At 36.8% G+C, this 14,227-nt stretch overlaps 2 protein-coding genes across 2 annotated transcripts; one reads left to right on the top strand and one right to left on the bottom strand.

Annotated features, from left to right (window-relative positions):
* Positions 1 to 242: 242 nt before the first annotated feature.
* LOC106166152 (uncharacterized) lies at positions 243 to 10,574 on the bottom strand. Its single transcript, XM_013544619.2, has 8 exons — positions 10,472 to 10,574; positions 3,940 to 4,430; positions 3,200 to 3,543; positions 2,681 to 2,884; positions 2,059 to 2,230; positions 1,658 to 1,762; positions 1,245 to 1,392; positions 243 to 954 (listed from the first exon to the last, which is right to left on the bottom strand). Exons 2-8 carry the CDS (start codon positions 4,239 to 4,241, stop codon positions 670 to 672), a joined length of 1,560 nt encoding a protein of 519 aa, XP_013400073.2. The 5' UTR covers positions 4,242 to 4,430; positions 10,472 to 10,574; the 3' UTR covers positions 243 to 669.
* LOC106166155 (uncharacterized) lies at positions 10,569 to 13,843 on the top strand. Its single transcript, XM_013544621.2, has 5 exons — positions 10,569 to 10,708; positions 11,414 to 11,549; positions 11,861 to 12,116; positions 12,506 to 12,676; positions 13,239 to 13,843. The coding sequence occupies exons 2-5, from the start codon at positions 11,415 to 11,417 to the stop codon at positions 13,697 to 13,699; spliced, it is 1,023 nt and encodes a 340-aa protein (XP_013400075.2). The 5' UTR covers positions 10,569 to 10,708; position 11,414; the 3' UTR covers positions 13,700 to 13,843.
* Positions 13,844 to 14,227: the final 384 nt, after the last annotated feature.

Below are 14,227 nucleotides of genomic sequence, written 5' to 3'. Positions count from 1 at the left end.
GGTAATGCTCAATTTTTCTTCTGAATTGTTTAATGTGCAAAACTTACATGTCATGTAATATTACTTTTCAATGTCCTAAGATGCAGCATTTTATATGTAATTACACATTTATGGTGATGTGTATTACAGTAATGGAACTATAGTATACAGTATACATTTTTTAATCATTCATCATTGTGCATATCAGTTGTAGATGTGTGAGGTTTCTATTTATGACTGATAAAAATTAAAATCATTCATACTTCCCATTAAACACACTTCCCATTAAAAGGAAATGTAATTTAATATGCCAAGAAATAAAATCGGTTGTGCTACAACTTTAATAGTTATCAATTGCAATGCCATTACATTTGTGAGTAAAACCTCATTTTGGAGTATTCCACAGATATAAAACAGATCCTGATGCATTTTAAGCTGCTGAAGACAACAAATAACATGACCATACAATTATTTTCTCTTAAACACTCATGAAATATTCTAGTTATTTCTCAACACATTACATCACAATATCATACAACAATGAAATCTCCACTTGGCTGAACAGCGTCACTCCTTGATACAAGGCTTCTAAAGCATTCATCTAGGTAAAAATAAAATAAAGCTAAGAAGAAAACTTTAAACCACCATTAAGAACTGCACTGGGAAAAATGCCACTTTTGACGTAATTCGTCATGCAACCTGGTCTCTCTGAAAACCCGTTTTTGTCTTCTTTTTGAAGTTTCTTTTCATGAAACTTAATTTGTAACAATAAGAGAGTGACTGCTCTTCCATTACTTTCCCTTTGTTTGCCTGATAATACAGGAACTCACTCATGTGGCATGGGATAGAGTGGAACAAAAGGAATCCTTGGACTTCAAGGCGGCGGAGTTCACTATACATTTTTCGTAATGATGCTGGATGTCTGCCGTACACTCTGTCGATCATATTGGCTTGGAATATCAACTGATGGGCAGACTGTAAATAGATATTTTTCAAAGCCTCGTGAATAAACTTGTTTTTCTAGAACTCCAATAAATACATCTTCAGATAATCTACAGATGTTCCCAATAAAACATTTGAATAAATAGCAGGTAAAAACCAATTTAAAAGGAACTGCACTTAGGATACTACATACTCAAAATAGTTACTTAGAATCAGAAAAAAAATACATGAAAAAATGGTAACTTTTTCATATTTTTTCATATCAAAATTAAAAATGAGGGGAATGTGGGTGTGAAACATGAAACATGACATAGACAATGTACCTTTAATATTCCATTATTCAAAAAGCTTGACAAAATCTCCCATTCCATGGTTGTGTAGTGAATATCTATAACATCTACTGTCCTTAAACGCTTGACAAACAATTTCAGGTCATCCATGGTCAACTCATTAAGTTTTCTGTGACCAGATCTGAAGTATAACAAATATCATCTTCATCAATTTACTCTGCTGACAAAAATACTTTGCTTAATAAAGAATATCTTTAAAATCTTCATTTTTTTGGTACATCTTCATTGAACTGTGTTTCACATTGCCAGTTATTAGCCCATGAGAGCAAAAATAGCATTAATCAATATTTTTCCAATGCCAAATTTCTTCCAGAATTGTGTAAGTTTTTTTTTTTTTTAACTGTCTCTCTGTTCCTTAAATATATCATGAAAACATTTTTGCTTACTCTTGTTTGAATATAAGGTTTCCATACTGAATGACTGGAATAAACTGGTAGACATCACAGTCAGCCTCACGGAAAACTTGTCTAACTGGGAGTTCCCCGTTTTTGCTTTAAAGGCAAAAAGCAATGAGAATGTATTGGAAATATATATGTATACTTCATCCATAAAATCCATTTAAGTGCATGTCACTATAAATCTGATAGAGGTATACATGAATATTTGACTTTTGTAAATGAGCTCATTAAGCAATTCAATGAAGTCTGTTAGTACCAATGAGATATCACACCTTCATTTGTTATTGCCCCCTGAATATGAGCTCTCACCTTCTATGCTTTAGAAAAGAAAAACACATTAAATGATAAATTATTGTTTGTTCTAAGTCATGCTTTGTGAGCTGACCCACCTAAATATGAGCACCTGTCTCCTGTGCTGCTCCAGGGAGCATACTCCAGTGACAGAGGTGCTGTGAGGGAGGACAGTGGATACCAGATTGGGGGCCTCCAGGAAAGCATGGCATTCCTCCTGCAAGGTGTTGATATGGTCTAATACTCGAGCTTCTTCTAGTTCAAGTGCACCTGGAATGATAACAAGAAAAAAGTTGGAACTTCATAGACTAGTTAATATCTTGTTATAAGTGTCTTTAATGACTTTTTGTGAAAGGCAATAATGTCAGGGGCGGATTTAGGCCGTCTTCTGGGTCTTCCGGAAGACGGTCAGATTTTCAAGTTTACATAGACGGATATTAAAGTTTTTCTGTCGGAAGACGGTCAAAAATGAGGATGGATCAACAAAGATATTTTGGAAGACTGTCAGAAAATACCTCTGGATCCACCCCTGAATGTAGTTTTGTTATCAAGACTGACATGCCTTACAAGTTGGTATTATGTCTGAAAAACTGGACTGGATTATTTCAGACTTACAAGTGTTGTGTATTCAAAGTGTGAGGGCATACATTTTTTATTAACATGTGTAAGTGAATCACTATGAGTAAAGAAGACCCTGTGTACACAGGTGTGTTCTCTCACCTGCATCAGCAGGCGGGTGCATCACAAACACCTGCTCCCCAGGGTTCTGTATCCATGACAACCAGTAAACACAGGACTCCATGACGGTGACTTGTAAACAAAGAGGACTGGAGGCAGAGGTGTGGTAGAGACGGAACCCTTGGTGATAGAACAGATTGTACAGGGACCTGTACCAGTTGAATAAATAGTCATCATCCAGCTTATCTGAAATAAAGGGTATAAGAAAAAAAGAGTAGATTAACATGGAGGAGGGTGCAGATTACATGCAAATTATCATTTTTCACCTTTTGCTTCTTTTCATATGATGCATATATTATAGAAGCCACTCTTCAAGTTTCATGGGCCAAAATTTAAATGTTTCAAAAGTGTACAAATGTGTGCAACTTATAACACTAGGCTATCATTGCATATAAGAAAATATTGACAGAGATTCTTAAGGTTGTTGTGACCAGGGAGGGGGGCATATGTTATTTGTGCATCTTGGGTCCACCAAAGAATCATGAGAAAAGAGTGCCTCACCTATTGTCATTACTATGTGCAACTGCTTAACTGACATCAGCAACCTATCCTCATTCATGAAATGAAGAATTTCCCACAATTGTACTTCTCTGGAAGGTCTGTCCATTTTCAGAATATCTATATGTTTAACTCCTCCTTTCTTCAGTATGTCATTGAATGTATTCTGTCCATAAAGGTTTCTTGTAAAATCATGATTGTCATTTGCAACCAAAAAGGTTTTTAGAATATGTGTGTTATTCATCTCTCTAAAAACTATATCTGCATCTGCAAAGTTTGTGATTACATTGACTTGGAAGCTATAGTTCAAAGCAAGAGCACTCTCAAATGCTATGTCATATGGAGTCCTGGAAATATAATGGAAATGTGCTTAATATTAATCATGAAATAATATACAAATTAATGTCATTATATATATATATATATATATATATATATATATATATATATATATATATATATATATAATGCTTATACCAGATAACAAAAAAAACTGATAATAGCATATATATAGCTATATGTACAACATGAAAGTCTCTAAAAGATGTACTTGCATGAAAGATCACAGTGTTTTTTTCAATCAAAGATCATACCATTTTTTGAAATCTACAAGTTCATCAGCACACTTCTACTAGTAGGTGACAGCAGAAAGTACACACTTTTACACAGATTGTTAAAAAATAGTGCCTCAATTTGTTAAAAAATAGTGTCTCAAGATTGATGTAATACAATATTCTCCTTACCATACAGAGTAAGCTATTCCACTCTGTTCAAAGTCAATCCCCGTGTTATTTTCAGTGCAAATCAAGTAGTCTGTCCTGTTACTCAGGGCAACTGTACTGTTACATAGATAATGGTATGTGGTGATGAATTTGAGTAATCGCTGAGCTTCCTTTTCAGCTGTAGCAAGAGGCCTTAATGGCCTCCATTTACTACCATAGTAATGTATAGTAACATAACAGTAAATTCCAATAACAAAGACAACAAGTAATGCGATGTTCCTCTTGATGCCCCTGCGGCATGGTTTCATTGGCCGAATCATCATGCACTTAGCAGTGTCGATGGCCAATTCTCTATTTTCAATTTTTCATTCAACATGTGGTGGTCTTGCGACCCTGTGTCCTGGTAAAGCATGGCTACTAGTACAGTAATTCACTTCTTACGGCCATCATCTTCATCTTCAAAATTGGGGATGATATCATTTGAGGTCTATAGAGTGTATACCTTCGATCACCTGTGAATATAAAAAGATAAACTGTTAAATGTTCTCAATAAATAAATAACACACTGCAAGTTGTAAATTACTTAATTTGAACCCTTTTCCTCAATTTGCCTCTCTTTGTAACCCTGTCAATGAGTGTATCTTAAAGTAAGTGCTGTTGCTGAATGCAAGACTCTGAAAGTGCCATATAAGCCAGGTGATACCACAAACAAGTGAATGAACACATCTCTGTGCATTTCATATTGGGGCAAGAATACATGACTTCGTGATGTGATGTGTGTAATGATCACAGCTCAATTAATGCAGGGTAAAATATGGAAAAGATATCAGAGTTTTCAAGATGCCCATAGCTCAAGTGCACTGCTACATGCCTCTACTGCAGAAACTCTAGCAAAACAGCAGATGTACACACATGTAAGTACAGTGGTAAAACAAGAATCATGTAAATAAACCCCAAGTTTCAAGCTTTACCCTTTAGACCTCATATATGTTAGTCCATGTGTCATGCAAAAATGTCTGCCAAAATACATGTATAGGTACAACTGGGGATTTACAAAAATGAAAATTAGCAAACTTTGAGTTATTTTTGTAATATGATGGCTCTTTACTGAGTCCAACGTGCCGGACTCTATTCAGGAGAGAGACAACAACAATGCGTCTGACTTCTACGAAAGTTTATTGTGAACTGCTAGGCTTGTATATACATGTACATTAAAAAGTATGAGGAACACCTGTTTACTTTAACAATGGCTGAGAACTGTCATCAAGTGTAATCTGTAGGTGACCAAGGGTCATTCAAAGAATGCCACAAATGGAAGCTTGTGAACTTTGATGACATTTACCAAAAACAAGAAGATAATGTTACATCTCCCTTTCTTCAATCAAATGTCCTGGGTGTTAACAGTCATAGTCTTGGTGAAATATCCCTGCACTGGCAATATGTGCTTGTTAGTCCTGCCTGTCAGATATGTGTATCCAATAGTGAACATATACTGTCATTGAAAAAATTCTTGATAAAGTTAAGTTCATATCCTTTTGTCCAAGGGTAATTTCCTCTAAAGTCTTTTATATCACTTTGCAAAAATTACATAGATTCTATAATTTTTTGTTTGCAAACTCTGCCAGCTCGTGTTACATAGGGCTGGGGCGAATGACATTCATCTTTCTGAGGGGTTGATTTGACTTTAACTGGGGACTTAACTGGGTCATTTACAGCAGGCTTTGGGTGATCTGCTAGAATTTTAAGATCACTGGATTTATTAACCAGATTCTCAGTGCAAATAGGCACTTGTGGGTCAGTGTCATGAGGAACATTGGGCTCTTTTGTTTTGAGAATATGACGCCTGTTACGTCGATATATACCACCATTAGGAGCTTGTAAAACAAATGAATTTTCATTCACCTTATCAATGACATTGGCAGGTTTCCATAACTTGTCATTTCGCTGAAATCTGACTGACTCACCTACAGTTATAGGGGGAAGGGGTTGGGAACCATGGTCATAAAATTTCTTCTGCTTTTGACGACTTGAATCTATCTTATGTTTGACCTTTCCAGGATCAATGAACTGGGGACACAACTGTTGATTGGTGGCAGGTAAAACAGAACGCAACTGCCGTCCTTGTAATAACTGCGCTGGGGAGTATCCGATGTCAAGGGGGGACACCCTGTATTCCAATAAGGCCAAATTAGGGTCAGATTTATCAGACTTTGACTTTTCAAACAGTCTCTTTACAATTTGGACATATTTCTCAGCTAGTCCGTTGGACTGAGGGTAATTGGGGCTGGAGGTCACATGTTTGAAATCATATTGCTTAGAGAAATCAGTGAACTCCTGAGAGGCGTACTGAGGACCATTGTCTGAAATGACAGTTTCTGGGATTCCAAATCTAGCAAATATAACCTTTAACTTGCTGATTACTTGATAACTTTGAGTAGAGGTAAGTTGAGCTACCTCAAAGTATCGACTGTAATAATCAACTATAACTATAAAATCCTTTCCATCCCATGTAAACAAGTCAGTGGCAACTGTTTGCCAGGGGTAATCAGGGATGGGGTGTGGCTGCAAAGGTTGTTTAGGGTTGTTATTTCTCTGCATGAGACAAATGGGGCACTTGGAAACAAAATCATTAATGTCACCTGACATGCCTGGCCAAAAAATTGCTGATCTGGCTCGTTTTTGGCATTTCTCTATTCCTTTGTGACCTGTGTGTATAGAATGCAGCATTTTCACCCTTAGTTTCTGGGGTATGATAACCTTTTGACCTTTGAGCAGTAGGCCATCAATGTAAGACAATTCGTCTCTGTGATTCCAAAATTCTATAATCTCAGAGGGGCAATCACTCCTTTTAACAGGCCAACCATTTAAAACGGTTTTGCGCAAAGTCTGAAACTGTTCAGTTTGTTCAGTTTCTTGACGAATTTCGTCTAACTTTCTATCACTAATAGGAATTTTTGAGAGCACTGCATGTACGTGTGCATCCATTCCTTTAGCGAGCTCTGGGTAGGTGTCTTTTACAAAATTGCGAGACAATGTGTCTGCAAGTGGTATCTGTGTACCTGGTTTGTAAATTACCTCCAGATCGTATCGCTGTAATTGTAACAGCATTCTCTGCAAGCGTGGAGGGGCTGTATTCAAGGGCTTCTTGAATATAGGAATTAAAGGTTTGTGGTCTGTCTCCACTACTACTTTACGGCCATAAACGTATTGGTGAAATCTCTTACACCCAAAAACTATCCCAAACATTTCTTTTTCTATTTGGGCATAGTTGATTTCTGATGTATTGAGAGCTTTGGATGCATAAGCTATGGGTTTTCCATCCTGCAACAGTGCAGCACCTAAACCATACTTAGAGGCATCAGTCTGTAGGGTAGTGACCTGGCTGGGGTCAAAATACGTTAACATAGGACTTGGGGTCGCCGTGATTACCTCTTTTACTTCATTGAGAGCTTTCTCATGCTCATCGATCCATTGAAAAATCATGTCTTTTGCAAGTAACTTGCGAAGGGGGCTGGTAATCTCTGAAAGGTTGGGAGCAAATTTAGCTAGGTATGTCACCATACCCAGGAAAGTCTCTAACTCTTTCTTATTAGTCGGGGCTTTCATCTCCCTAATTGCTTTGACCTTTTCCGGGTCAGGCTCTAAGCCTTTTGATGTGATAATGTGACCAAAATATTTTACTTTAGTCACGCCGATTTCCATTTTTTCTCTGTTGAGTTTGATCCCACACTCACGAGACCTTTGTAAAACATTACGCAGATTCTGGTCATGCTGTTCTCTGTTTTTTCCAAACACTATGATGTCATCTACTAAGGCTATTACACCGTTTAGACCCTCAAAATTTTCGTCTACCCTTCTCTGAAACTCATCCTGCGACGATCTCAAACCAAAAGGCAGTCGCAGATATCTGTATCTACCAAATGGCGTATTAAACGTCGTAAGGTATGAGGATTCTGTGGATAGTTTAATTGTCCAATACCCTGACCTGGCATCCAACTTACTGAAGTATTGAGCACCTGCTAACTGGGGTAATACTTCTTCTAATGTTCTAGGGGGGTAATGGGGTCTCAAAATAGCTCTATTTAGGTCTTTGGGATCCAGGCACACACGTACCTTACCTGAGCTTGATTCAGGCTTCTCAACAATCACTAGAGAATTTACCCATTCTGTGGGCTCTGTGACTTTACAAATCACGTCAAGCTTCTCCATACGCTCAAGTTCATTTTTGAGCTTTTCATGAAGTGCATGCGGCACTTTGCGAGGGGGGTGAACAACAGGAATTACATCGGGATCAGTGTGAATTACACATTCACCTGGGAACAATCCTATACCCTCGAATACGTCTTTGTATTCATGCAATATTTGGTCTTTACCAAACTCGGATTTGTTCAGATTTTGGCTGGGTTTACTAGAATCTCTTTTTCCGACCAGCTCTCGCTTCACATCAGCATCTACATCGCAAGCATACACTAACTTAATCAGGCACAAGTCCATACATGCTTTCAAACCAAGTATCGGTGAAGATTCTGTATCAACGACGTGAAACAGAAGGCCAATGGACTTTTTCTTATACTGACAAGTGAAATTTGCAGACCCTAAGTTTTTTAGTGAGTGACCATTATAAGCAGTAAGCTTCTGACTAGGAGGTTTCAGGTCGTCTACATGACCAATTGAGTCAAACACATGCTTGGGTAAAATATTCACTTGAGAACCTGTGTCAATCTTAAACTTAACATTGATCTTTGCTGGACCAATTTCTACATGGCAAAATGCTTGATCTAAACCCTCTGACGTGTCAATACTATCTACAATAAATTGTGAATCTGAATCAGAATCAGAATCGGGCTGATCTGGCAAAGCTTGCAACTCATTAACATGTTTTTTAGCAATACTTTTGCGACATTTTTTAGCAAAGTGATTGAATTTCTTACAGTTATTACACTGTTTACCCTTAGCCGGACATCTATCAGTCTTGGCATGCTCGTAGCCACAATTGTCACACTCATGTCTGTCCTGCTTTTGCTGTTTCTTCTGTCTGTTCACATGTCTCCAGTTGCCTGTACGTGGAGGTTGTTTCTTAATGCTGCTGACCTCTTTCCCCATTGTCTTGAGTTGTTCCATTGAATACTCGTACGACTGGGCTATCTGCACGGCTTTGTCGAGTGTCAGCTTGTCACCTTCATTTATGAGCTTTTCCCTCACTTTCTCTGATGAGGTACCAAATACGATCCTGTCTCGGATCATCTCTTCTGCATTTGTGTATGCACAGTCGACAGCAAGTGTCCGCAAACGAGTAATAAATTGTTCAACGGTAGATGCACCTTGAGTTTCATTGTTAAACTTGAACCGCGCGAAGATGGGATTCAGTTTCGGCTGCACATGGGCTTTAAAACGGTCATAATATGACTGCAGCTTGTCTGGTTCGTCCAGATTTGTCCAAGTTGACTTTATTTCTCTCCCCTTGTCTCCTATCCATAACAAGAGATAAGTCACCTTCACTTTTTCTTCCTTTTCCTTTAGTGGCCCATTAAAAATGAGTTCCACGAGACTGTGAAATTTTTTCCACTGTTCAGGAAGATTAGACGCACTCCAGTCCATGGAAGGTGTTGGGATACCAGTGAGTTCCATGCTAACAGTTAACACAATGTTAAAACTGCCACGGATCGTCACTGTTGCCTATGTCTGGCAACCACTTCTGACACCATGTAATATGATGGCTCTTTACTGAGTCCAACGTGCCGGACTCTATTCAGGAGAGAGACAACAACAATGCGTCTGACTTCTACGAAAGTTTATTGTGAACTGCTAGGCTTGTATATACATGTACATTAAAAAGTATGAGGAACACCTGTTTACTTTAACAATGGCTGAGAACTGTCATCAAGTGTAATCTGTAGGTGACCAAGGGTCATTCAAAGAATGCCACAAATGGAAGCTTGTGAACTTTGATGACATTTACCAAAAACAAGAAGATAATGTTACAATTTTAGCAAATTAAGTTAAAATAATAAATATTCAAATATGAATAAATTTATAAATAACTGTAATGAGCAGTTGCTTTAACCCAGGCAGCCATGACCTTATTAACACCTGTGCATATACACTCACAACAACATATGAGTTATATGCAAGTGCAGGGATACTGGGCCGGGAGTATAAATTGATGCACAATGTCAAAGATAGTAAAGTAACACCACCCTATGTAAATATGAGAGCAAGTGTGATCTTCAACTTAAAGCCAACAAAATATCATAAGTCATCATTTTGCTAGGGTAGAATTCAAGGCCAAGCTTAAGATTAGACATAAATGGATTTATGTATCAAATCTTAAACGGAGGACATGGCATTTTTACTCTTAACTTAAAATAACTTGACTTCAGCCACTGGCGTCAATATTCATGATTCAATATACAGTACGTCAATGCTTGAATAATGAATTTCTGATCTATTAATTTCCAAGTTACTCCTAGTAGTCTTGAAGCCCCATATAATCATTTAGACTATCCCTTAAAACAATTATCAACGATTTACTACAGTAGGAACAACAACTTACCTCTTTCCATAAAAAATTAGCCCGATTTTTTTGGTTTTGGAGGTAGGAAAAAAGGTTCCATTCTTCACCATGTGAAGTACAGAAATAACATATCTAAAATTCGTCTGAAAAAAAAAAAAAACCACCGGAAACTTTCATTGAGACTCATTGAACGACCCAAAACAAATGTCATGGTTTCTAAGTGTTAGTATTAATGAATTGAAAAACACTCTGAAGGCAACAAGGAACATTCTCCAGGTAACCCAGGAAGGCATTAGTCTCGCACGCATTGTAAAGGGCCTAGTTTTCGGGCTTACTGTACTGGGTACTTGCATGCACATGCACCCTTTTACCTGCGGTATGATATCCTCTCTGAAAAGTTTTAGGTATGCTGCTCATGTTTATGTCTTTGAAAATGTCTTTAAGTCATGCAGAGCAACTATCTTTCTCAATTCAGAACTTAAAAAAAAAAACCCTCAAAATTGCCTGATGTTGATATATTTCCTTGTAACAAGAACTTTAAAATTTTAAACTTTTAAATGTTAGGATGACACAACAGTAGAAACAGTTCAGAATCAGTGTGTAAATGATTGAATTGGAAATGGTATAAAACTGCAAATTTTTGCGGAGGTATGGGCGGAATAGCAAATTGTGAGTAGAAGAAAATTATTTTTATCTTGAAAAAAATTGGATGTGAAGCAAGATCCTACACAGTATACCTTTAAACAATGGGACTACAGCCACTGATTTTTGGGTTAACAAAAAAACAACAAATAATTCAAAGCATTTGACTTAATCTGTGTTACATATTTTTAAGTATTTAAAATGGATTTTAAAACCTTAAAAATTTTGTTCAATTTTAGTGTAATATTTTAACCAGCTGTAGGTTCAAAATTTTGTTTAGGTAAAAAAGATTGTATATAATGGATTATCCAAATATTAGAATTTTGTTGTTCTTTTCAGAATGAATGTAGTAAGAAAATCATCCTTTCTACTGAACCAAAATGTGCAATATCTGATAAAATTTAACAAATGTGGACTTGCTTGTTTACAAAGTCACCCAGACAGGAAGATCATATTTTGCAATAGGGAAATTATGGTATTTACACACACTTGTATGCATGCATGCACAGCGACACATACGTACATACATCATTTAAATGTACATCAGAAAAACTTCAAATAAAATCTGTAAGATTACATGTAATAAGGACTGTTCCTAATCTTTCAGAAAATAAAAATAAAAGACATTAATAATTATGGTAGATAAATGATTGGATTAGAAATAATATATATTTCATGTGTTTATTATCAAAGTAATTATAAATTTGTGATGATTAAATTAGAGAAGAAATCTTATTAATGGCTAGAGGGAGAAATGTTTTTTTTTTCTCTTCTTTTTCATACAAGTTGTGGCCAAGATATCTCAACAAAGGGCAATTTGATGGTTCCAGCCTAAGAAGACCAGCTCAACTTTGTCATCATCCAGTCACCAGGGTGCAGAGTTATAGCCAGAGATCTGGTCCAGACCAGGACCACCAGTCCCAGCATGGTGAACATGGACATTACTCCAGGATTATGGAGAGACTTGTCACCATTGAGAATGACACCAGGCTATATGGTTACTCTACTCTTAGAATAGGAGGCGCTGTTGTGATTTTAACTGGTGATCGAGTTTTATTGTGTTAAGATTTATATCTCTCATCCTTATTTTGTAATGCAATTTGGTTTGATTTCTATGATCAGAAGGTCTGTCTACAGGTTCAATTTTGAATGTTACCAAAATTTTGCATGATATCAGTCGTAGAACGTGCTTTGAATCAATGTGATAATTTCGATAATGACAGCATGTACATGATTCTGACTTCTGGAGTGTTGAGTGTTTATAACATTTGAATTTAAGGAAGGGTCTCTCCCTACTGAAAATTTACAGAATACCATGATAGCTTTTATCTTTCTTTGAATTTATTTAAAAATAAATTCAAAGAAAGATATACAGTTTACTGACTTAAAAACTCTGTTTTGGTTATTAACATCTTAATTTGTAATTTTCAGGCATAGCAGTATATTTGTTTAGAGAACAGATAAGGGAAAATGTAGCAGACGAAGTGTCTCAAGTAACAACCAGGTCATTAAGTGACGAAAATGTACAAAACAAAGCCCAGGACTTAGCTTTGGCTCTCTTGAATGAAATATTGACTGATAAAAACATTCAAGATCTTAGTGGTGTGTATAGGATTCAGTTTTTTCTTTGACAATGTACCGGTATATGAGATTAATGCTGTGCATGCATGCATTTCCAAGTCATTGCTAGTTATGTTTAAAAGTGTGTGTGTGTTTGTGCGTGCGTGCATGTGCGCGTGTGTGACTGTGTGTGTGTGTGTGTGTGTATTTGGCACTTATTTTTTATGTAATGTGAAATAACCTTGGAGAGGGATGATAGTACTGGGCCTTTTACTTATTTTTAAATATAAAAATATAAGTGTGCCAACATTAAACAAATAACATTTACTAAACCAAATAGCATAATTCTGCTACCCTTATGTGCTAACAACTTTAAGTTATCTGTGTCTGATGCTCACTCTAATAGGTAGTACACGGTATATTTAGAGACTGTAAATCATCAGTCTGTTAATGAAAACATAGTGCAAAATTTACTGCCACTTTTACACCTGTTTGTTTGTCATGTTTAAAAATCTCATCATTTAACTTTATCAGTACAATAAAGTGATAATTTTTTTACGTCACAAATGATACCAAATAGTCTAACAATTTTTTCATGTTACAGTTGTATTTCTTCAAAATGTCTTTGGCCAGCCAGGAACCCAAGAAACTGCATCAAAACTTCTTGAGGACGTCTTGACAGATTCCACAGTGCAGGCAAATCTTGCTGAAGTTTTCAAAAAAATTCTGGTCAGTGCATTTGGAGACAGCAACTTCAGAAACAACTTGGCCCAGAATTTGGAGCCTCTGTTACGACATGAAAGTGTGATATATGGAGTTCAGCAGTTATTTATTGAACTTTTCAAAAGCAAGACAGTGCAGGAAGAAGCTGCAAAATTTTTAAGTGAGGTAATTACCAAAGACATTGTTGTGGAGCAGGCTACAAAGTTAGGTAAAGCAGCAACGAGTAATATCGTCAAGGATACTGAGGTTCAGCAGGAAGTGGGCAATGCACTGTGGTCTTCAGCGGGGTACGCACTCAAACAAGCTTTCTTGGTTCAAAGACAAAAGCTACATAACTTGTAGAAAGACACAAATTACTGTGTGTAGCTGAGAGTCAGTCTGAATATATTTTAATCGCTGATCAATGCAGATGATAGATATTATTACCATTTTCATCTACTGTACAAGTATCTGTGCTTTTGCAACAATAAAAGATATTGGATTTCATTGAGTAATTGCTGAGATAATATGTTAATTTATTATATCACAATACAATTGTAAATTTTGTATTGGAAGGCATTTGGTATAGCTTAAAACAAGGCTGTAGGCAATGTGTGGGTACCACCATATTAGACCAGAAATTGTATGATGTCTTTGCTAAGTTACTTTAGGGAGCATTCCCATAGACACATAGGCCTACTTGGGTAGGTCCAACTCTGCAGGGGCTCTCGCTATAAGCAATCTGCTTAACTGAATGACACACCTCGCCGAGCAGCTAGGGGGTAATTAACTTTCACATGCCCTTGGCTTAATAAACCCCTAGCTGCTTGAGGAGGCATGTCAGACAATTAAATGAAAATTCCCGCAGAGTTGGGCTGAGACAGTTCAGGT

Source organism: Lingula anatina, chromosome 2 (genome assembly GCF_051362555.1).
Source record: "Lingula anatina isolate TDL-2025a chromosome 2, LinAna3.0, whole genome shotgun sequence".
NCBI classification, from domain to species: domain Eukaryota; kingdom Metazoa; phylum Brachiopoda; class Lingulata; order Lingulida; family Lingulidae; genus Lingula; species Lingula anatina.
This window is presented reverse-complemented; position numbering and strand designations above follow the sequence as displayed.